The sequence below is a fragment of the Chrysemys picta genome, chromosome 3 (assembly GCF_011386835.1).
Source record: "Chrysemys picta bellii isolate R12L10 chromosome 3, ASM1138683v2, whole genome shotgun sequence".
Classification (NCBI taxonomy): Eukaryota; Metazoa; Chordata; order Testudines; family Emydidae; genus Chrysemys; species Chrysemys picta.
Genome location: NC_088793.1, coordinates 77,306,061 through 77,331,607, shown reverse-complemented (window position 1 = coordinate 77,331,607; position 25,547 = coordinate 77,306,061). Strand labels below are relative to the sequence as shown.

The 25,547-nt window shown below is 41.4% G+C and overlaps 1 protein-coding gene across 1 annotated transcript in view; it reads left to right on the top strand.

Annotated features, from left to right (window-relative positions):
• Positions 1-12,793, top strand: part of MCHR2 (melanin concentrating hormone receptor 2) — a 73,218-nt gene extending 60,425 nt beyond the window's left edge. Inside the window, exons 5-7 of the mRNA XM_005287715.5 lie at positions 8,531-8,725; positions 9,753-9,872; positions 11,753-12,793. Coding sequence (XP_005287772.1) covers positions 8,531-8,725; positions 9,753-9,872; positions 11,753-12,077 — 640 coding nt within the window. The 3' untranslated portion in view covers positions 12,078-12,793. The remainder of the gene's footprint in view (positions 1-8,530; positions 8,726-9,752; positions 9,873-11,752) is intronic.
• Positions 12,794-25,547: the final 12,754 nt, after the last annotated feature.

Genomic DNA, 25,547 nt, shown 5'->3' with positions numbered 1-25,547 from the left:
AGTGTCATGGTTCAATGGCCTCACTCTCTATGCAATAGCCTTGGCCTGACTAGGAGACCATCTTACTATGTCCGTGACCAGCTCCATTGTGGGAAGATCGGCTCTTGCAACTATGTGTTTAACCTCCCTTGTGGAAACAGGGGCAACATTATGCATGTGTGGCCAATCGGGGTTGAATGGGGTTTTGGGTTCAGCATCAGGGGGGTATCTCTATTATCCCAGGGGGCGCCAAATCACAATCCTTTCTCAACCTTACAGCTGCTATCACCCTCTTTGTTGTTTTTGTAGATACAGACTAACACGGCTACCCCCTGATACTTGACACCCCCTTATGGGCGCTAAGGCGGATACGCAATTTACTAATCTCTGCCTCACACTTCTGAGCGCCTGCTGCTGCCTTGGCTGCCTTATTCTCATCTACAAGGAAGCGAGTTGCTGCTCTCGCTTCTTCTAACAAAATTTTTGTGCGTGTTAACTCTTTCCTGTACTGTTCTGCATTCCTGCTGGCCTTATCCCTCTCCTCTTGCATATTTCTAGGTAGGGTCACCATTTTAAGCTTTTCTGCTATAAATTCACACCCGTCTGTCTCACATTTGTTCAGATGCTGTTGTAACTGCTTTTTCTCTAGCTCCAGTTCATGGCTTCCCTTTACCATTTCAACCATCTCCAGACATGCATAAAATAATGCCTATGCAGCAGCCACATCCTTTGTGCTACCCCGCGGCATAATGGTTGTGAAACATTATTCAAAGCTTAGACTCACTTCAACCAGCGGATTCTCACCTTAAAGCATCCCATTTCCCAGGGGCATTTCCCCTGCTTCATTACCCATCTCTCTAACCTGTTGCTTTTCTCCTGTCTCAAGTGAGCAGCCAAGGCTGTTTTTTTTCAGCCATCTCTACTTCCCTTATCTCACTAATGGTCTCTACCAAAAGCCCTTTCATGCAGTCACAGTATTGCTCTAAAATCTTTACTTTTAAGACACAACTCTTAACAACTTATTGCACAGTCCTATAGTTATTCTAAGCACGATTCTTAACTTAAACATTACAGGACATTACCAAATATTCTATGAGAGAGGGACCTCGCTAAAGGAGCTTAGTCTGAAAAAGGAAGAGATAGTTTGCGCAGCTCTGTGCCTCAGTTTCCCCAATCCGCAGCAACTACTCAACAAGGGCCACATGATTAGGGTCACATGCTGCCTGTGTTCCTCCACCAATTTGTTACCAGAATTGTCCATTACTTTGGGGTACACACATTTTTTAAGGTTACTCTTCTGGGTAGGGGCAGTTCTGTAATTCTATCAATGTACTGCTTGTGTCACTCGTGTTCTCATACAGAGCTCTACTTCTCCCTTCTTCAAATTCCCTCCCAGTGGAGCTATCCTGCAGGATCTAGGTTCTCCAGGGCTGGGTTCTTCCAGCCCCAGAATCAGACAGACACACACACACACACACACACACACACACATTAACAGAGTGCGTCTGAGAGGACCAGGTTAATCAGCATTCCCAAGCTGACCCCTTATATGTCCTGGACTCAGCAGGCTGAGTCGAGCAGCACTTCCAAGCTGTCACCCTCATATGCCCTTGGACTCAGCAGGCTGGGTCGAATAGCACTTCCAAGCTGTCACCCTCATATGCCCCAGGTTCAGCACATCCCTGTTCCCACGTTCATGTTACAATTGTTCTGGTAGTTACCCATTTGATGAGCAAATCCCATAGGATTTTGGGGCGCTGCAGAGATCTTTAGCTTAGGTACAAGGAGCATTGCTGCAGAGAGAGAGAGAGAAACCAACCAGCTTAACCATGAAAGTTATTTATTGCCAGGTAATAACCATAGAAGCAGAGGAGGCTCTATGTTTTTTGCCGCCCCAAGCGTGGCATTCAGGGGGCCTTCAGCCTCAGAGAACACAGAGCTGATAGGTAACATGACTCAAAGAGTAAAAAGCTAAAGGTTATCATTGACAGAGTGCAGGAAAATATGAAGGAAATAGAATGAAGCATGTGCTATATATCTTGAGTGTTTTGAAGGATAGCTGAATGGTGATATCTTAGAAATATTAAAATAGGAGAGCTTGGTGGTTTTACAGTAGTTTGTGGAAAGAGGAAAGTATGAATGCTGGTGAACATTAAATGGTGGTCTGTACTAAGCATGCCAGTAAATGGTGCTTGGGAGAAAAGATCCCAAGAAAACACTAAATTGCTCCTCTCTTCAACAAAGCCTGCAACATAAAATAAATCTGGAGTTTGTTGGCCAAACCATTTTGCAGATACAATGGGCCCTGAAAAGTTACACAATTTTGATACACTTTATAGTACAGATACATTTCACAATAGATGCATTTTGAATACACTGTAATTAAAGTACAGAAACCTTTTCCAAAAAGGAAATGAGCACTTTTTGAAATTCCCATATCTTTACAACTCCTTATCTGATTTTTTACAAACTTCCCAGAAAAGTTCTACCCAGGGTTTAGAGGCAGCACGTAAAATATCAGGGGGGTCTAGCTTCTTTGGGGAAAATTTGAGCAATGCAGAAGTCAGAAAACCAGACATGACATAGAAAGTTATTTCCAACCTTAGCTATGAAGTGGGAAGCACCACTCTATTATATGACAGGTCTCGCCTTGTTTCAGCCCTGTTAATGACTCTCAGGCACTTAACAAACTTAAGAAATATATGATCACAAATTCAAATAAATGCAAATACTGACTACTTGATAGCACTGCTTTGATCTAGACAACACTGTGATCCTATGACTGATGGCAACTATGGTATATTATGCTATACAGTTCTATGTGAAATACTGTGAAGAGAAGAGAATATTACTGGTCTTTTTGTAGTCGTATATTCAGCGCTTGAAGTAGATTGAAACTACTTCAGTGAGGGGGAGTTCTTTCCACTCCAGCCAAAGAGGAGCTAAGGGGGAGCACTGAGATCTACTATATAAGTATTAGTGTTATTAGTACTGTTATTATGCAAGTCAGCAGAAGAGGGAAAGCAGCAGTTTGCTCTGCTCCCCCATACTTTAAACTCCTGGATATATTTAAATTCTACACTGACTTGCTCTGATTTGCAACCATTCCAAGATTTTTCATACTGTCAATCATCCCTTTTTTATGTCAGATTCTAGAAATGCCTTTGCAGCTTAGTTGCTTTCACACAAAAATACTTGGAATAATGAAAGCAAATAAAAATGCATAAATAGGACGCTGTATTTGTGCACAGAGAATGAGCCAAATTCCAATCTCAATAGTGGTATAAATCCAGAGTAATTCCAAGGTTATAAGCATTGTATCAATAGGTAAAATAGAGTTAGTCCCAATTTGCACTAATGTAACTGATATCAGTGATATCAGGATCTGATTCTGTGAGCCAATAGATTAGATTAAAGCAACAGAGGGTCCTGTGGCACCTTTGAGACTAACAGAAGTACTGGGAGCATAAGCTTTCGTGGGTAAGAACCTCACTTCTTCAGATGCAAGACTAGATTAGTACAGATAGATCTACCCAAATTAGGGCAAGTCAGTGCCAGCTGCATTATAAATGTGGAACATTTCAAACAATCCTTGGTGGATAACCCATCTCCTCTCATATCCAGATCACTCAAACAGCCTGTTATTTCTGTCTCCAGCATTGTGATTGTGAGACCATGATTAATAGTAATCATGGGGAAAACAACCGCCATAATTTTTTGTTATATGTCATATTCTGTCAGATTCCAGTGAAAAAGAGCTTGGTTTGTTACACAACTTGAAAAATGAAAGAATGGGTTTGATAGCCATAGGCATAACTGAAAAGGAAATCAGTCAGCTGAAACATGAATCTTCATTGCTCTGAAATAAAGTAAACAATGTACTGTTTATGGGATGGATCAGTGTTCTGAGGTGGTACAGAGAAGCCACTTTCTAGATGGCTGGCTGGGGTGTTCAGCTCAAATGCTCAGGGTCAAACTGATTGCCAATTTTTCCCCAACATCCGAGTGGGATGGATCTTGAGATATTTTCTCCTTCCTCTGCAGCATGGGATGTGGTTTGCCTGCTAGGATCATCTCACCAACCAATTCCCTGCCATTGCAGGGGCCTCTAACATTGGTGGCACCTCAGTCTCTTCTGTTCTTTCCCAGTGGCACACAACAGATTAAATTCCTGAGGATTTGAAATGCTGAAGCCACTGGGCTCAGTATAAGGGTATCTGGATGAAATTTAATGGTATCTGATATGCAGGTGATCAAGCTACATGATCTCATGGTACCTTGTGGTCTTAAACTCTATGAAACTATGACTCTATGAAGGCTTAAGATACTTTTATATCTAGTTCACATAAAATGTAAAGATGAGTTACCTCTCTGTGTACTTTCCTGGACCTATCACTGTAGTGTATGAGTGTCTAGTATAGGAAAGCTATTACTACGTGATTAACCACAGTTTCAAATCATTTATACTTAAATTTGAACAGGAGCATTTCAGCTCATTTAATCCATCCACCTGTATTATTGAGTGATAGTGGGAGGCAATGCTAGTAATCTTAGGTTTTTATAGCAGCTACACTATTAGATTCCATGAATTCACATATCAGGTTATTCCATTGTCTACTTAACCTCAAGGTTTCAATATGACCGATACTTCATCTGGTAGTTGTTTAACTCAGCCTGTGCTCTCAGTTATACTGGTGAAGATCCACAGTAACTCATTTGACTTTAGTAGAATTACTTTAGATTTGCCCCAGTGCAACTGAAAGCAGAATTTTGTGCTCAGTTTGCAGAGACTGCTGTTAAAATCATACATATATGTGGCTTGATATATTTGTTCACTGGCAAAATTCTGCTGTTATATGTATTCATGTAAATCAGGAATAACTCCACTGAGAGGATAATCTGGTCCTTTATTTGTAATAATTGTAGTATCTACATGACATTTTCCTTGTGAAATGGCATGTCAGAGATACTAGTTTTATGATAAAGAATGTTTATTGCATAGTTTCCTCTGTAGCTTCCCAGTTTAAAATTACAACAGTAGTTGTAAGCAGTAGTCACCGACCGGTAGATCGAGATCAACAGGTCAATCGCGGAGTCTCTGCCAGTCGATTGCAATCTCCAGCTGCTAAAACTCTGGCAGTGCAGTAAGGCTAAGGCAGGCTCCTGCCTGCCCTGGCCCCGTGCCACTCCTGAAAGCAGGTGGCACATTCCTGCATGTGGGGAGACCAGAGGGATCTCCACGCACTGCTTCTGCCTGCAGATTGGACCAGATTTTCTTTCTGGATTATACTCCCTGTGCACCACTTCAATGGCAAAACTGCCATAATGCCCAACAGAGCATTCCCCTGGTAAAGAGAACTCTGCTTGTACATCTGCACTGCCTCGCCTCTTCCTGGCATAGAGGATGTGTTGCGGGGGAGGGAGCGGTGGAGCTCTGCCACAACCATTCTCCACTGCCAGAAGTTTCATTAAAGGACCTTAAACTACTGATGGATCTTAGAGGAGGCTGGCTGCTGCTCTAAATCTCATCAGGGCTGGGATTGGGCTCAGGATCAGGGAGCTCCCTGATGCCCTCCTCCTCCCTCAGAGGAGTGCTCTGGTGCAGGCGAGAATCTACCCTTGCATGTTAAATGCAGAGCTCTGGTACTGTTTGGGAGCACTGTCCAGCACATTTCCACATTTCCTAGGTTTGAAATCAAATATTTTAATTACTTGCTGTTTTTGCAAAGCATGCAGGGAGCTTTGAGACTGCCCCATTGCCTTCATCATCTTCCCTCTAAGCCAGTTGCGCTAAAGCACTACTCTACAGCCATTAGTGACAAATACAGCCTCTTTCGATGCCATCATTAGTTCTCCTTGACAAGTCAGTTGGTAAAGGGTAAGGAAAACAGAGGTTCCCTTTTCCTGACTTAGAGCAAAGATATCACCTCTGTAACGCAGCTGATCTCAACTAGAAATGGGAACTCTAAGGAATTATACCAAATCCAGCTCTTTTAATTGACAACACAATGGGCTGTATCCTCAGGTGCAGTGTGGCTGCTTTGCACTGCACTGCATTTTGTGTCTGCAAAAGTTTTCTGACCAGCAAAGTGAGAATCATGTCCGTGCAAAGGTGATTCTGTTGGATGATTCTAATGACAGACCATCATAGAGGTTTGGACACCGTACACCCTCCCTGCAACATGCACAACAGGGAAAGGAGGATAGATTGGCTGGGATGTAATTGTGCCACACTGACTCTTAGCTATGTTTACATCCCCTTGTGACTGTGACAAGCCAGTATATATTACAGTACCTCTCAGGCTTCTCTAATGAAGCACAATGAGGAAGTCATGCAAAAAGCAGCACCAGATTCCAGGGTAGTGCATGTGGAAGCTTTACACCATCTTTGGAGACCATACTCTGATTTGTATTCTCTGCATTTTGACCCTAGTTATGGTCTGCCCCACAGTTCTTGGACTCTGCCACTGCAGTGTGGAAAGATGCAGACAGAAAAGTAGAACTTAACCTTAATTGTTTTCACCAAAGAAATGGAATTTCCTTGCATAGATTCCAAAATACCTGGGACCATTCTCCCCAAAGAAATTATTTACAGGTTAACCTAGCTGCGATGTTAGTAATAATGTTATCACCCTCAAGATCTGACCTTAACTGGAATGAAAAAGGATGTCAAATGCAATGTACTTAAATGTCTATCTTATACATTCCTGAGTAAACATTTAAGTGTTACATCTCTGCCATATAAATTGTTTCATTTAATCTTCTGGTTTTTAGCTCAAGGAGAGACAACTTTAATCCACTTTGAGCTGACAGATGAAAGTTCCCTTTACAAAATATGTAGGTCATGACATTTCAACTGAATTTATATTGTAGCATTTGTAAACTGTGGACAGCTGGAGGTTTACTTGTGAGTTAGTGAACTCGTTGAACAGTTCAGAATCTATTTCTTTGGCAGTAGTGATAGTAAATCTTTTAAATTCTACAGACACAACTACAGCAGATTTGAGGGATCCTATTACTTAAATGTGTCAGGTTGGCCTTTAATTATGTTGAAAAATGAAAATCTTAGGTACACTGTTATATCCTCATCCCCTTCCAGGAAATAATTCAGTCTAAAGTGTTCTTTTTGTGTACTCCTTTTAAGGATGAGTCCTGAAATTGACTTCTTCCAGTACCATCATTTATTAAAATCCCCCATCACAGCAGTTAAAGGATGTGGTTGTAACTGTGCCTTTGTGGGTCACAACCGAGAATACCAAGTTCAGGACAAACTGCTGAGAAATAGGGCAGACACACCCCAAAACTGGTGGTTATTCTCCCATAAGATATACCAAACCAGCAACAAAAGTAAACTTCTGTTTCACCACACTGGCTAACAAGAAGTCAGAAAAGCTGTCTCCTTTAGGCATTCCAGTCCTTATATCGCCACAAAAAACACTAGACTTACTGATGAGTGGTTATTTAAAAACAATTTCATCAAACAAAAGGCTTCTTCTGATCCCAAAGGACCAGCCACATACCCAGGGCAATATATAACTCAGATCTTACCCAATAATCATACTGTTGCCAATCCTTTAGTATCTAAAATCTAAAGGTTTATTTATAAAAAGAAAGAAAGGTGAGAGTTAAAATTGGTTAAAGGAATCAAATACATGCAAAGTTCTCGGATCAGGCTTGTAGCAGTGATGAAATAAACTGCTGGCATGTTAAGTTTCTGGTTGTTTCCAAATACTTGGAAGGTCCTCAGTCCCTTGGTTAGAATGCTCCCATTAGTATAAATCCATATAGTCCAGAGTTTGAGCAGGAAAGAGGCAAAATGGAGCCGTTCCCAGGGCTTTTTTTAGCTTCCGCCATATGGAGGGAATCCCATTGTTCTCACTGTTGAAAATTATAGGTAACAAGATGGTGTGTGGAGTCACATGGGCAAGTCACATGTCCATGCAAGATATGGCTTAGTCATCGCAGAAGCCATTACCCATACTCCAGCTAGAAAGTTCAGAGGAAAGTCCATTAAGTGTAGACAGGCGTCTTCCATTGTGTTCTTTGATGGGCCATTTAACTTGAATAGTCCCTTCAAGATGTGCAGCCTAAATACCTTGTGGATGTTAACCACAGGAGCAAACATTTGAAATCCAGGTATAGAGTCAATACTCAGAACTTCAAATACAAACATGATACATGCATAGAGATAGCATAATCATATTCAGCAAATCATAACTTTTCTATTGATACCTTACTTGACATACTTTGTGTAAGATTTGTTGCAATTATATAACAGTGGTAGCAACAATGATCTACATGGTCATATTTTAATCAGATAATGACATAGTGGTAACCAAAGTTTAATGACTCATAACTGCAGTTGTGGACTGTACAGAGCACTGCTTGAATAAACTGCAGATTCAAAGTGCTTTTTCCTCCTGCTTGTAGCATTATATGACTTTTAAAAAGCAGCTTTAACTTTATTTATTTATTACTTTAAGGACAACTATATAAACTTCCTAATTCATTTTATTTTTCCATAATATTGTTCTGTTACCTGTTTTTGCAGGTACTTGGCTCTTGTCCAACCATTTCGCCTCACTAGCCTGAGAACAAGATCAAAGACTATTCGCGTTAATTTATGCCTGTGGGCAGCTTCACTGATCCTGGTGTTTCCTGTCTGGGTCTACTCAAAAGTAATCAAATTCAAAGATGGCTTGGAGAGTTGTGCTTTCGATCTAACATCACCTGATGATGTACTTTGGTAAGGTTCTAAAACTACACGTGCCAGGCCCTCAGTTGGTGAAAGAGTAGCTCCACTCACTTCAGTTCTGATTCACACCGGCTGAGGTCCAGGCCCATTTTGTCTGCAGCATTCCTGTCCCTGCTATGAGGGAACAGAAGAATGAGCTGAACTTTGGTCTCCTGCTTGGCAGTTCAGAGTGCTATCTCCACTAAAGTAGTCCTAGATATTATTATTAATATTGATGGCCTCAGCACAACTGAATGCGATGGAGCTCCACTGATGTGCAGCAGCTGAGGATATGGCCTGGAGTGCTTAGTCTCTGGCTGGAATTAGGTACCTTCTTTTCCACATAGAGATCCCTCAGTGCACTGTCTGTCCAGACTGGCTATGCTCATTTGAGGCTATGGCCCGTGAAAAAATTAACCTACATTCTCCAAAACACACACATGGCCCTCCAGTGTCTGGCTGTGCCCAGATTCCTGCCTTATTTATAGAATTGTCATTTTGGGGGGGGGGGGGGGGAATAAAAGAAGGTGGTTTGGATTTTCAGATGTGCTTGGCATTAATAATAGTTCTAGGAACTAATGATACTAGAAATCAATGGAAATGTTACCATTGACTTCAATGACAGCCGAGTTAGGTCAACCCTGAGCACTTTTGAAAATGATGATGCTCTACTGAGTTCATATTTGTATGTTTCATGTTCTTTCAGAATGATGCCCAAAATACATGACCCTCTAACTGTACACTATGTATCTTGTCCTATAATTAAATCACAGCCAAAATGTTCAAAAGAGGCCTCGGGTTTTGTGTGCCTCTGTTTTTGAGGGCCTAGCTTGAGTGTTTTGGGAGTTTATTCTCAGAAGTGCTGAACACTCTCAACTCCCCTTGACTTCAATTGTGGTTCCAAAAGTGAGGTCCCAGGACACCCAAAATCAGAGGCCACTTTCTGAAAAATGTTGTCTATATTTTTTTTCCATTTCTGAGGTTATTTATATGCATTATGTAAACATGCTGTCTGTTATCTCTGCATTTTGTTTTCCAGGTACACGCTTTATCTGACTATCACAACTTTCTTTTTTCCATTACCACTGATATTCATTTGCTATATATTGATTTTATGTTACACGTGGGAGATGTATCAGCAAAACAAGAAAGCAGGATGGTAACGTATGTTATATTCCAGATATGCAACTAGGGGTGGGAAGAACTTGTTTGCAGTGGGCCAGGTCCTGAAAGGCGCTGTATACCCTTCACTCCCATGATGTCAGTGGGAGTTGAGGGTACTCAGCACCTCAAACCAGATACACAGTGCCTTGTAGTCTCAGGCCCATAATTAGGTTTGGTTTGGTGGACAAACACTTTCTCAGATACGAATGCTGTCTCATGAAGCTATGTGACAGAATTATTAATAGAAACTCTTTCAAAACATAATGAATTAAGGCTCATACATACATAGAGTTTAAACCCCTAAAGGCCTTAGATCATTTTGTCTTTATCTATTATATACTTCCTTTCTAACACAGGCCATTATATTTCACCCAATTACCTCTGGAATTGTTACCCTGCTACTCCCGTACTGAGCTGTGTCAGTATTTCCATTGCAAACCCCTATTTCAGGGGCTTATAACATAACCTAAAAGAAATAGGTTCCTGGCTGCAATTGTGCATACAGGTTTTTATCTCAAAAAGGAATTGTTTCTCCAGACTTTGATGGGAAATTGGTGTGGTTTTGTCTTTTGGTTGAAGCAGGTTTTTTTTAAAAAATGTAATGATTTCAAGTGCTGACTGAGTTAGAACTCTTGATAGAGAGGACCAAATTCTTGATTAGAGATAGCTGAAAATTTGGGGGTGGAGGGAAATAGGAAGTTCAGAAAATTTAAATGAAAATAAAAAAAATTCTAAAATTTTCCATGGAAAATTTATTTTTTTGGCAGAAATTCAAATATTTTAAAAAAAAGTTGGTCAAAAACTGAAATATTTTGACCAAGACATTTCCATTTGGAAATGCTGTGGGTGTCTTACGGGAGTAGTAGCTCAGGTTTCTCAAGTTCCCATTCTCCTTTATGGGCCAGGCAACCTGGTCAAACTACATCTCCCAAAATGCACCATGATCTTCTCTCTTAGAGAGAAGAGGTGGTGTATCATGAGAATCCTTGGTCATGATGCAGGATGGAAGATGTAGTCTGGCCAAGGAGCCAGCCCATAGAAGAGAAGGGGGATAGGAGACAACCAAACTACAATACCCATGAGGCTTTGCAGCAGCATTGCCAAAGCAATATATTTTGGTTTTTGGACAAAATATTACAATTTTGGGGCATTCTGTTTTTCAAATTTTCCATAGAAAGCAGATGCTTTTAATGAAAAATGTGTTTAGTCAAAAACACAATTGTACATTAAAAAGAAGCAATTTCAACAGAAAATCTTCAACCAGCCCTAGTCATATCTCTCCTCAAGATCCCTTGTGTACATGGTGGGCACCACCATCTATTGCAAAGGATTCTTCCTCCCTATCCCTCTCCACTCCATTTGTCGTGTCTTGCACTCCAGCGGCTGCAGAGAGGGAACAGTGTGCATAAGTTTTTCCAAAATAGCCAACACCTGCGTAGTAGAGGGAAGTTTCCTTGCATCATTCCTATCAACCCTTTAGGACCACATAAGGGCCAGCCATGATCTTCTGCCCTGTATTTTTCCCCAGTTAAAACAATGCAGTCAGAAGTGTGGGCCCCAATCTGCACAGTTCCAACGCTGGAAGGGGCAGATATTTGTTCACAATATTCTGAATGATAGCAAATTGTCATCAACCAGACCTATTAAAAAAAAAAAAAAAACTTCTCAGTCCCACCTATACTAATGAACCCATAAGACCATATTGAGCCCTGACAGAAGCAAACACAACACAACAAATAAAAATGAAGTCCTTGGGAGTTGTGTCTGCTTCTGTCCGGACTAAATTTTGCCCAAAATACACTGTCTTCACTGATCTGTGCTTTCCTTTATATTATCTTCATTTAACAGTTACCAATCTTCACATTTATGTTGCAGTTACAATACCAGTATCCCAAGACGAAGGGTCATGAGATTGACCAAGATGGTGCTGGTGCTGGTCGGTGTATTTGTTGTAAGTGCTGCTCCATACCACGTGATACAGCTAGTGAATCTTCAGATTTCTCAGCCATCACTGACATTCTATGTGAGCTATTACTTCTCCATCTGCCTCAGCTACGCCAGCAGCGGCATTAACCCTTTCCTTTACATACTACTTAGCGGGAACTTTCGGAAGCGTCTGACTCGGTGCACAAATGTCAAGCTCAAGATGACAGAACGTGAAGTTAACAACATTGAAAACACACTGGGGTCAAGCTTTTAAAAGGAGAGTCTATTCAGTGAGAGAGATGTATTACATATGTGAGTATTTTTATGGTTAAACTGACTAGGCCTCATTCCCTTCTCGCTTATAGTACTGTAACTCAGGAGTGACTTCATCATAGTCAATGGACTTACATCGGTGTAAAGCTAGGGGGAGAGAAGAATCAGGCCCACTATTTGGATATTAGGGTATGTGGTGGAAGGATGCTGTGCAAAAGTATTCTTTGTTATTGTCCAGTTGCTTCCTTAATGGTGAATACTACAAGCATAAAGACCAAAATGAGCTTCTAAAAATGTGCAGTTCACTGGCAGTTACCGGACAGAAGGACTGTCTGTGGCTGGTATGTTCAGACAAGTATTCAAGATCTGACATTGCTATTAGCGACTAAACCATCATGTCCATGACATTGTGTGCGATGTCATGCATGTGATGGGTTACTTACTTATAACAAGCCAAAAAGTACTAACTGCCAACCGGTCTGAAAGCAGCACTAGCAGCTACTGATTTTCAACAATCATACAGTGGTCTCCCCTTGGGTGCCCACTCCTGCAGCTATTAACAGACAGGGGAGAGACAAAGCAGAAGGAACTTGGAGAGGAAGGAGGGCAATGCTTTCAAATTCAGCTTTGTACATGTGCTTACAAACTATGAAATGAATGCACTGATATTTATATTAAATGTACTTCTGAAAATAATAAACATATATTTGACAAAGAGCTGTGTGTTTCAGGGATCACTGTTTGTTTCTTGTTTTCAAAACCTCCACTTCCAAGATGGCCTTAAAAAGAGTACTCACTTCTTAAAGAGCTCAAACCTGCTCCTGCTAGAGTCAATGACAAAAAAATTCATTGCCTTTAATAGGGGAAGAACTGGGCCTGACATTTCCGAATGTTGCCAGCATCTTAGCTGTTTGATTTCCTTAAGATCACCATTATATAGTAGAACAATACTGTGGGGCCTGATCAAATTAGCAAAACTTCCACTGAAGTATTGAAATCAATGAAAGTTTTGTCTGAATAAGCAGTGCATTGGGACCATGATTATACAACTTGGTTAAACAGAAAATACTTAACTTTTATTTTGGTAATACTGAAAACAAAGCCATGCTTGATCAATAGAACATTGCTCTAGGACAGCTGTTCTCAAACTATGGGTCAGGATCCCAAAGTGGGTCACAACCCCATTTTAATGGCTTAGACTTGGTGGGGCCAAAGCCCAAGGGCCTCAGCCCTGGGCAACAGCACTCAGATTACAGGCCCCCTACTTGGGTCTGAAGACCTTGGGCTTCAGTTTTGCCTCTCCTCCCGCACCCATGGCAGTGGGGCTCAGGCTTCGGTCCCCCTCCTGGGGTTGTGTAGTAATTTTTGTTGTCAGAAGGGGGTCAGAGTGCAATGAAGTTTGAGAACCTCTGCACTGAGTTGTAAACTATCTTTTTTTCCAGGCCCCATTGTTCTAATTTTCAGTAGCTCAAAAGTGCAGAGTAAATGTTTATTCCTTTATTAGGGTGACCAGATGTCCCGATTTTATAGGGACAGTCCCGATTTTTGGGTCTTTTTCTTATACAGGCTCCTATCACCCGCCACCCCCTGTCCCAATTTTTCACATTTGCTGTCTGGTCACCCTATCCTTTATTTAATATTTAGTGGAAATTTCTATATTAATTTTTATTATAGAAATTTCCACTAAATATTATTATTCCACTAAATATATTAGGAATATAAACAATTTTTAAATTTTTATGTATTTTTGTTAACCACCCAGAGCTTCTGGATTTATCTCAAGTATTCCATTCTACTGAAACAAACAGTTAAACTAGCCTAATTATATGGTGAAAAAAATCTTTACAACTCTATTTAATTTTAAATTACTCTGAAAAATGAAGCCTTAGGTCCAGTAGGAAATTTGGTATTACTTCCAGCTGAAATAACTTTGAAGCGGGAATATATGGATCTGAAAGAAGAATCTGTCCATGTCTACAGGGGTAAATTGTAACAGGCAATGTAATTACTTTTGTTACAATAGTCAAACTGAAACGTGGGGGGGGGGGGGGAGGATGTATATGAGACAGCCACCTTCTTGGCCAACACACTGGGAATTGAATCAGAGACCTCCAGAGTTAAAAAGCATGAGCTGCTACAGCTTGAGCTAAAGAGGCAAACCCCCTTAGCTGGGGGCTATAACAGCTCATATCCTCTGGGAACTGGCACAGAGTGGGACCTGTAAAGCGCACTCACCAATGGGTTATATGGGTATTTCCCACCAGTGATAAATAATTTTGGTGTAATTTCTCCAAGGAGACTTTATAATTTCAGAATGCTTCCTTGGAGAAGACATTTATTTATAATTTCATTAGCAGCACTGCAGGTATTGACTATAGCTCTGTCTTCAAATAATTTGCTTTCTAAATATGTACAAAACACTGTAATTAAAACACAGCTCCTTCTGTTAGGATCTATTAATGCTATCCTGCAGCTACTGTATAACTCTGCACCGCAAGTACTTTGTTTTATTCAAAGTTATGGTAATAGCTTTAGAGAAAAACTTTGATAGTTAAATTAGAATGTTCCGCCTGAAAGGTTCCAAGATGCTCAGCTGACAAAAATAAAAATCAAGCTCTTATTAGACTTGTTGTGCAGTATGCACTCAAAGGCATTATGGACCTGATCCTATTCCTACTGAAGTAAATAGCAACACTCTGGATCTTTATAGCACATGACTTACATGAGGTTATATTCATTATGATGCCAACAGTGATGTCATTGTCCAGACTAAGTTATTGCCAAGCAGTAGGTAACAGGTTATTGGGTGCTTTTAAGCAGGGAACTGGAGAGTTCAGGAGTTGGTAATGGGAGGAGATGTGGAGCAGTTCCCCGCTATAGCCCCCATTCAGCAAAAGCACTTAAGTATACACTGAATTGTAAGTATGCAGGTAGTCCTAGTGACAGCATGTGAGAATGTGGCTAATGGCTTTGCTGCATCAGGACCTCAAGTCATCCATCCAAATTCAGCCCAGCTCAGAGGAGTCCGAAAGCCGCCATCATCTTACAGGTGTTGGTGGGATGAGGGGAGGGTTTGTCTGTGTGAAATGGCTTGGTGGCCTCTGTCCAGTTCACTGGGGACAAGTATTCACAAAACAATCATAAATGTAACTGGCATCCTTGGGGGTGGTCTCAGCAGGAAGTGCAAGGATGAATGATTACAGAGACTGAAATGTTCTCATCATTAGAAGTAGTTCTCTTCAGCACTGGGTTGTCACCCTGATGGACTAATAAAGTAAGTGTGCACTGCAACTGCCTATGCTGTACTGGGCCAGGGTGTGTAGAGCAGTAGTGTCTTTGTTTTCCTGCACTGTCGATCAGCCTCTCTCAGAGTCACTAAAAGAAAGACCACCACCATGGGCTTGGGAGGCTTTTCAGAGCAAAACAATGCAGTCAATACCAACAGCAATCTAAATAGCACACTCCCAGTGATTTCCCATCAGAATTGGGTGAAGTTTCATGAAGAGGCATACAAAGTAGCAAATGTGAATGTTTCCAGAGGAGCTCTGTGCACAACCAGAATCTGTACAATGTACAACTGAAATAGCTTTGTTCTGAATATTCAAAATTTAATCAAGCTACATGTGGTGCAGTGGCACTCAGACTATATATTTTAGTTTTAATCATTGTACTAATATTGCACAAATGTACACTAACTGAGGAAATAAATTATTATTAGGGTTTAAGATACAATTCACTTGGGGGCCATGGAACATGACACAGTGAGCTCCCAACTTCTCTGGGGCAATCCACCCTCCTCCTCCTGCATCCACCCCTGGGTGACCACCCTTTCCCCTCCCTAAGTCGAAATCACATACAGACTACAGTGACCAGCTGAGAGTCAGAGCCAATTGTTGGGAACCCTGAGAACAGAAGAAGATCCCTTCTGACTTAGACTGTGCCATTCCATCATTTGTGGATTCCTGCAGCATGGACCTAGAGACAGCAATAAGGGTAGCTACCCACAATTGCTCTTCCTTCCCTACTTATCTTTCTGCAAGGCCACACATAATTCAACCTTCAGATACGTTCAGGATGCAAACTATGCATCTGGGGATGTTGCTTTACCTGGATGCACTTAAGATTAGGGTAATGGTTTTAGGATTCATTATTTGAAAATGGTTTGAAATAGCGGGAAAGGAAACTCTAGCAGAAAATTCCCCCTGTGTAGGAACTCTGACATTACAAGACATACATGTAATCATAAGACAAAGAAGATCTCTGATCCAGAAGCCTGCTGAGACCATGCATCCTACACAATCTCAGAGACTCACAGAACTACCTGAAGGATGCACGCTACTTCATGGAATATAAACTGCAAACATTCCATGCCCTCTTTGTTGGGGATGTTTCTCATGTGGGGTTGCCATTTATAATATTTTTGTACCCATTTAAGGATTTGGATGCTGAAAGTATCTGGGAGAGCAATGACATGCTGTCTATCCCCCGTTAACCCCCAGAAAATAATTATTACATATATACACACATGCACACATTTAGCTAGTGTTCTGTTCAGTGCCTAGTAATGAATGGCACTGGTTCAAGCACATAAATGTTTACTTTATACTTAGAACATATCAGAAAGAAAAGAACAACCTAAATTATATCTGGTTCCCTTTTGTGTCCATTCCCCCGCCACCATGGTCTCTCCCCAAACCTCTTTGTCTCCCCTTCCTTCCTCCTGAACTTCATAATGCAACAAGTGTGTTGGTTCTACTGGCACCATGTGGTCCCAACAGATGAGGAGGGGAACATCCCCAGCAATGCCTCATCTCACTTTCCACCACTTCCCAGCTCCTTGGAGGTCTGGTTGTTGTGTTCTCTGCCAGGTTATCAAACTAACTACGTTAGGTGTCTGAGACCCTCTGTCCCTATACTCTCCCCATGGGCTTTTATGTAAGAAAGTTTAAGCCTGGTTGAAAAAGGCCATTGTCACCATAGCATTTATATAGTAAACTCATTTAACTGTAGAAGAGTCTCACAAGTTGGAACAGGACTGGATTGGTAGAGCTCTGTCTGCTGTCACATCTCAAAATCTAGAGGAGGCTCTGTGCTGTTCCACAGAAAACTAACAGTAAATGTTATTGCTGTTATCTTTGATACTCAGGGTAGATTTCTCATACTCAGAACCACTGTAAATCAGTCTGAAATGATCCTGGCTAACTGTAGCAATACGACGATTCACCGGTGCAGCACCTCCTGCTGGTCGTCTTGGGAATTAGCTCTTTCCAGCCTTTGGAGTGCCCTCTGCTGGCCGATGTCTCGCTGCCTCAGACCCCCATATCCCTCCCAGACCCTAGTGCCCCTTTTGTCAGGGTTCTGCCCACCACAGTACCCCCATATGCTGTGTCTCCCCTCCCAGGGGGAACCCACAACCTCTAAACCCACCTTGCCTCAGTGACTACTGCCAGTTGTCATCTAGCCCCCGCTCACTGGGGCAAACTGCAGTCGGTAATGGCCACTCATCATTGGCAAGGGGTTAGGACCTGCTGCCTTTGCCTATCCCCAGGCTGCACCTCTGTAGCCCCAGTACCTTTGTAGGCCTTCACCAAGGCCAGCAGTCTGGGGGTTTACCAGGCTGGAGCTCCCCAGCTCCCTTGCCCTATTCCCCAGCACTGCTCCAGTTCAGGTACCATGCTCTCAAGCAGCTAGCTCTTCTCCCTCCAAGGCTGGAGAGAGACTCCTCCAGTTCCTGGCCCCCAGCCCTCTTATAAGGCCAGCTGGGCCCTGATTGAGTTGGCCACAGCTGTGGCTGCTTCCCCAGTCAGCCTAGCTTGGCTGCTTTTAACCCCTGTTCTCCAGGAGTGGGGCAGCCGCCCCACTACACTAACATATATGGATTCAATATGGATAAGCCTGAGACTCATCATATATTCTTTGCTGAGCTCACAGAGATACATATGTCCCCATCATAACTACAGATGACTTTAATGAGGCTCTTCAGCCTACTAACTTAGGCTTGGTCTACACTCCAGAGTTAGGTAGAGGTAAGGCAGCTTATATCTACCTAACTATATCAGTGTACACACTATTGCTCCCGCAGATATAAGTGCCCTACTACACCATCATAATAACTCCACCTCCACAAGAGACATAGGGCTTATGTTGGTATAGGTAGGGTGACACAGTGTCTGTGTAGACACTGCATTACTTACATCAGCTGTTGGCTAAAATTCTTGTCAATTTTATGGCTCCACAAACTCCCTAGACTAATGTCATCCATCTCTGCCTTTTTGATGAAAAAGGACTCTGAGTCTTGAAGATATTATTAAATCCTGTGATTAAGAGCTGCAGCATTCCTTAAAGGCTCCACGGTAATGAATTATATTATGTAATGCAAAACATACTTCCATAAATGTAGGTGTAACTCAACAAAAAATGTATTTAGACTGTACTGGACACCTCACTGACTACTTACAATTAAAGCTGTTCCTTCAGATACATGCTAGCGCTATCTTAAAAATAAAGGCAAACTTCCACTCGAATTGTGGGTATATCCTATAGTTAAACATTTGAAAAGAAGTTGACACAAGAATTAAAACGGTTTGGTGCTTAAACACTCAAACATTGGTCGAGAACTACAAATTAGGATATTTACCCATAAATTTGGGCCTCTCATCAGCACAGCGTTCAGGGTTTCTGAGAGGAGCCATGGTCACGAAGCAAATGATTTTACCATGGTGGAAAGGTAAACCAATGCACAGAATAGAACGATGGTACCCTGAACCCTCTGACCTAGTGACAAAAGAAAGGTCACTTTCAACCACAGGGATCAACTGTACAAGTTTGAAGAAATCTGAGGCTCCATTTTTAGAAACATTTGACTAAGGAATCCCAAGGGCCTGGTGGCTGACCCAGACTTCCTTCCCACTTCCTCTTCCTCCCATCTCTTGACTCCGCCCCACCCCCTTCTTCTTCTCCCTGCTTCACACTACCCTTCCCTGCCTTGTCTACATTGTTGCCCAGTTAGTTGCTAAGTATTGATTTATCTGATGTTATGGTTTAATATTAAAATTGTTACAATATGCAAAAAACTGTTTTTAACAGTTAGGGTCCAGACATTCCAAGGGAAGAACAGAGGGTCTGAACCCCAAAGAATAAGCAATTGAATCAACTGCTTGTGTATATATATACACACACACCTTATAGAAGAAGAAGGAACCCTGAAAGGTCATTGAGTCCAGCCCCCTGCCTTCACTAGCAGGACTGAGTACTGATTTTGCCCCAGATCCCCAAGTGGCCCCCTTCAAGGATTGAGCTTACAACCCTGGGTTTAGCAGCCCAGTGCTCAAACCACTGAGCTATCCCTCCCCCATATAGATGATTATAAATATATGTCAGGTAAGATCTTTTATGAACGCTTGTAAAGTTCTGAACTTGATGGACATTAGGATACACGGGTTATGGTTATGAATATATGCATCTATATGTGTATAGAAAATTCTAATTGCAACTGTGGTGCAACTCCAGCATCACATCACAGCAGGGGGTCAAGTTATCAGGCAGGGAGGAGCACCTCCCAGGCTAGTAGTTTACATGCAACCAACTTCAAATACCCATCCACTGTCAGCCAGAAAGACCCAATTGTGGACCATTAAAGTTAACAGAAAGACAGTGAAAAGAAAACCCCCAGTGTTTGAAAACTGAGAAAGGAGAGAGTTTTCCCCACTCTAAATAACCATGAGTCATCATGCCAGAGGGAGAGAGAGAAACAGGCATGTACTGTCATTGAAACACGGGATCTCCCTCTAGGACAGAGGGCATGCTGGGAAACAGTTCAGAAGCAATAGAAACTTGTATTAGAGAAGGGAAATTAACTAATATAGAAGTGTAAAGCCTGAATTACATCTTGATGTTTGCTTTCTATGTAAGTTGTATACTTTTACTTTCCCTCACTATTTCATCTTTGAAATTATGATTTTTCTATTAAATAAAGTTTTAATTTTTTTCACCCAAGCAGATCTTTGACGTGCAAACTGTGTGAAGGGTGTGTGCTAAAGTGAACGGATAATTAGGCAGGTTTCATGCCTTAGGGCAGGGGTCGGCAACGTTCGGCACGCGGCTCGCCAGGGTAAGCACCCTGGCAGGCCAGGCCAGTTTATTTACCTGCTGACGCAGCAGGTTTGGCCGATCGCAGCCCCCACTGGCCGGGGTTTGCCGTCCCGGGCCAATGGGGGCGGCGGGAAGCCGCGGACAGCACATCCCTCGGCCCGCGCTGCTTCCCGCCGCCCCCATTGGCCTGGGATGGCGAACCGCGGCCAGTGGGGGCTGCGATCGGCAGAACCTGCCACGTCAGCAGGTAAATAAACTGGCCCGGCCCGCTAGGGTGCTTACCCTGGCGAGCCGCATGCCGAACATTGCAGACTCCTGCCTTACGGGGTGATTAACCACAGGGGAAAAGTCTGCATGTCTGGTAAGAACTTGGGGGATGGATTAGGGGAAACTCTGGACGAGCGGTGATATTGGGTCACCCTGCAAGGAGTAACCAGGCAGGTGAAACCTTATGCTAGTAAGCTGGCTACTGGTATCAGAGTTCTGAACCATAGCAGCATAGCATTAAGGTATCCAAAGATACAAGGCTGGTGGAGACACAACCCCTTATGGATATAAGTGATCCCTATAATGTCAAACATATATATGTTAATGTTATGCTGCATGCCACAGATGGCAATTTTAAGTTTATAATTTTCATTTTTCTTTGTGCATTGTGATGTTGATATGGAAATTTCAACTTAATAAAAATATTAATTAAGGTTTAAGAGGCAATAAATATTCAGGGAAGGTGAGGTAATATATTTTATTGGACCACTTCTGTTGGTGGAAGGGACAACCTTTTAAGCTACAGAGAGCTCTTCCTCAGGTCAGGAGAAGGTAACTAGAGTGTCTAAGTGAAATACAAGGTGGGACAGATGTTAAGCATAAGGAGTTCACACATACTATAAGAGACTTCTTAGAATGACATGTGCCATAAAAGATTAGCAGGCAGTAGGGTGTGTTACAAATTGTTGTAATGAGCCATAAAACCAGTCTATCTAAGTCAAGTCCATGTTTTTTAGTGTGCAGCAAAGTTATGAACTTAAGTGCCAGGCTCATCTTTTGAAGATTCACAGATTCTAAAACCAGAAGGAACCATTATACAGTTTTCCTTTGAGGACAAGGACTGAAAGGTCAGATGTGGGGTGAAAGCATGATATGTGAAAAGTATTCACCCTTATGTGATATGTAGTTTTATCCATCTGTTAATCTACCACAGAGCTTTTGCTAAGCAAGCACCTTCATTCTTCAGTTAAAAACATTACAGAAAAAGCATTAAAACAATAAAAGAATGTACATACATTTTAATAAGCTTACTAGAGATCATCCCAACTCAAGTTTGGTGATTCGTCCTTCAAACCCCACACATGGGTTTTTCCTGTGGTCGCAAGTTCATCACAGCTTCAGCTCAGAATAGCACAGACTTGGTCAAGTCCTTCCAACCTTTCCCAGGAAGGATTGGGGCTCCCTCTTGGACACAAGGTTCTGTCCATTTGTTGTATTGGAAAGAAGGCCTTGAGTCAGCTTAACTTGTGCTATTTATCTGAAAATCCTTTCTTTGCCTCGATCTCTGGAGAATCCAATCTGAACTAATATTTGCAAGCATTTCCAGGTAGTGGTGATTTTATGGAGGTGTTACAACAGAGAAGAGCAACAAAATGATTAAGGATATGGAACAGATTCCATACAAGGAGAGAACAAAAAAAAAAGACTGGGACTGTTCAGCTTGGAAAAGAGATGACTAAGGGAGGGCATAATAGAGGTCTGTAAAATCATGAATGCTGTGGAGAAAGTGAATAGGGAAGTGTTATTTACTCCTTCTCATAACACAAGAACTAAATTAATAAAATGAATAGGCAGCAGGTTTAAAACAAACAAAAGGAAGTACTTCTTCACACAATGCACAGTCAACCTGTGGAACTCATTGCCATGGGGGCCAAAAGTATAACTGGGTTCAAAAAGAGAACTGGATGAGTTCATGGAGGATAGGTCCATCAATGGAGATTAGCCAAGCTGGTCAGGGATGCAAACCCATGCTCCAGGTGTCCCTAAACCTCCAGAAGCTGGGACTTGGTGACAGGGGAGATATCATTCAAAATTACCATGTTCTGTTCATTCCCTCTGAAGCATCTGGCATCTGATCCATCAGAAGACAGGATACTGAGTGAGATGGACCATTGGTCTGGTGCAGAATGGCCACTCTTATGAGTAAATTTACCTGAACAATCCACAGTGGTCTCAATTCCTGGAGGAACGTTAGCTACCCTTCTTCATGGCAATACATAAATCCCTGACCCACAAGGATGCATAAATCATTTGTTTAATACAATGGAGTCCAAATACATTAAATTTAATTCAAAGAGATTTGACTTAATTCAATAAGGTTTGTCTAGAACAGGGCAGGAAATTGCCATACCTGTCACACTACTCAATGTCAGAAAGACTAAAGACTCAAGTTCTCAGTGTTTGCCACTGTGTATTGTGTCAGAATGCACAGCGGCATGTATTTTGAATCAAACTACTTTTAGTTATTTCATACTTCTTCAGCATAAAACTTAATGCATTATAATGTAAGACCACAACTAAAACAGGCAGGCAGACAGGTTTTATCAAATATCTATTACCAATCAAGAAAAAGAGTGTCTATTCCTGGGGAAAGGATGAGAGAGAGAGAGAGAGAGAGAGAGAGAGAGAGAACAAATCATATGTGACAGATGTTAGTTATGTGGCGCACAGCACTGTTGAAAGTCACTCGGATATTACTGTGCTATTGGTGGTATAAGAACCTGAATAAAATAGAAACTAGAAAAAGAAAATTATTGAGCTGTGTGGAAATTTGGATTGAGTCTTGAAGACTGTAGAAAAGTAAAGTTTTTGGTTAAGCTTTTAATACAGCAGATCAGCTTGTGATATTCTTTCCAACACACAAACAGGTCCAGCCAACAGCTTTGAAAAGCTTCCCCAGCAAAAGCAGATTCAAATGTACCTTGGTGCTGTCGAATCTATAAGACATGGTCAACTAAGAAAATGGATTTGAAATGTCATGGCAAGCAAAGCTAGTGAATAAAAAAGTTTTCCTTCTGAATATGACTGAACTGCTGGAACCATTTAAGGACAAGGTTCAAGTTAGAGGAGTAGGGCCAAATGCCAACAGTTTCAAACCAGAATTCCTAGAATTAGGCACCTAAATCTGTAAATAAGTAAAAGCAGCCTGATTTTTAAGAGTTGATTACTGATATGGGTTTTATGAGTCCTCACCACCTCGGAAAGTCGGGCCACTTTTATTTAGGTAACTAAATATAGATTTAGATGTCAAACTTTGACAAACGGACTTGAAAATTCTGGCCTATAGCTCTTGGTACCTCTTGGTTCAAGTGAACCTAATAAATTGTATTTCCCCTTCTTTTCCCCTATCCCAGCCACTAATATGTTTCTATTCAATGAATCAATACAGCCTGATATTATTACACATGTATACCCACTATGCTTGATACAAGAACTTGTGAAGGCAGTTGGCAAAATTCTGCCCCTGTCTTTAATGGGGGGGGTCCATGAATGAAAATGATATCAGATCGAGGGCTCAGTATTTCCTGTAGATCTTCAGGATGGACAAAGGGCAGCATGCAAATTAATGCATGTTGGACTTGATCTTGCAAGGAGCTAAGCACTCTGGTCCCCATCTACAAAGTTGGAGCATGTGCTTAACTTGATGTACATGATTTCAGTGGGGCTATTCAATGCACTTCAGAGTGCTCAGGACTTTGCAGGGTCAAACCCTTTGTCATTTGATATTGATCATGCAGAGTGTCTAGTTTTCTATTAAGGAAGTTAGGTTGTTTATACGGTGGGCAAAATGAGGTGTAATATAAAAGATTTATTAAATAAAGCAAATTATCTGAGGAAAAAGAACGAGGAGTACTTGTGGCTCGTTCTTTTTGCTGATACAGACTAACACAGCTACCACTCTGAAACCTATCTGAGGAAAGAGGCTTTAAAAATGGTAACTGTGAAACAAGAGCTGATGTGTGTGACCAACTCAAAAGTGCAAGATGCTGAAATGACGAGAAATCCTAATACCAATTCAGACCGTAGGCAACCCACACAGTGTATAGTGACAGATATGACAAATGTTATCAGAACATGGTTAGCCAAGAGCTACTCTATATAGCACTGAATCAAAGTCAAAACCTGTGTGCTACAATACAGGGGAAAAAAGAAAACATTGGTGAAGAGTTCATTAACTATTTTAAACTGGCATTTAGATTTGAGCCAATTGCTATGCTAAAATGCATCTGATTTTTAAAGGAAAAGTGTATATTTCCAGTGGTATTTATAGCAAATGATGATCAATCTGAATTCCTGTGGACACCTTTGGGTGTACAAGGAATGTGGGATTGTACCCTAAGTAATTTTTAAAAATTACATTAGGAAATACATCAGTAATTAAAAGTATTGGATCAGGTCTGGGATGGTGTGGATGCCATAGCTCCATGCTGACGTACACCAGCTGAAGATCTGTGCCATTATTTGCTCATGTTTTTAACTCAGATGGGTGGGTGAGGAAATATCTTTTATTGGACCAACTTCTGTTGGGCAGAGATACAAACTTTTGAGCCACACAGAGCTCTTTTTCAGGAAAGAAACTTTCATAAACCTGAAGAAGAGCTCTGGACGATATGTTTTTAACTATCATATTTATAATTTACTTTGTATATTGTGTCAATTCATTCTAATATTTTAATTGGCGGTATGATTATTATTGCAATGGGTATCCAAACCTGCAGTATGGAGCTCAGTCAGGCCCTAATTCAACAAGGTACTTAAGCATGTGCCTCATTTTGAGCATATGAGTAGTCCTAATGACTCGAATGGGCATTAGTCTGACTTGTGATTCCATTTTAATACAGGTAATATTAAAGTTAAGAATGAATTATAGGTCTATACCTTCAAAAGAAGACCTATCTTGTCAGGGTGTTACGCTGGTCTAGACAATTAACATGCCACATCATGGTCATCGAGGCTGGCAATAAATAATCACCTGGGAAGTAAATAGGGAGCTGCAAATGTGGACTGGAAGTCATCTGGAACACTCACATGAGTACAGGATTATATCATGATACCTAAGTGTAGCTAATAATTAACTTAATTTATATATATAGGGGTTAATTCTCTCCTCAGTTTCCTGATGCAGCTCCCATTGACTTAAATAGGGTTGAACTGCTACAGCTGAAAACAGAATTTGGTCCTTGATGTCTACTAGAGCTCATGTTCTGAGTTCTATGATGCATTCTAGTAACTCAGTTTAAGCTTATCAGTATGGAACCCTAGAAATCCAAATTGGAGGAGGACTGCAGATCACTGTCATTTCCCTGACTGCACACTATCTGTATTGTTACCC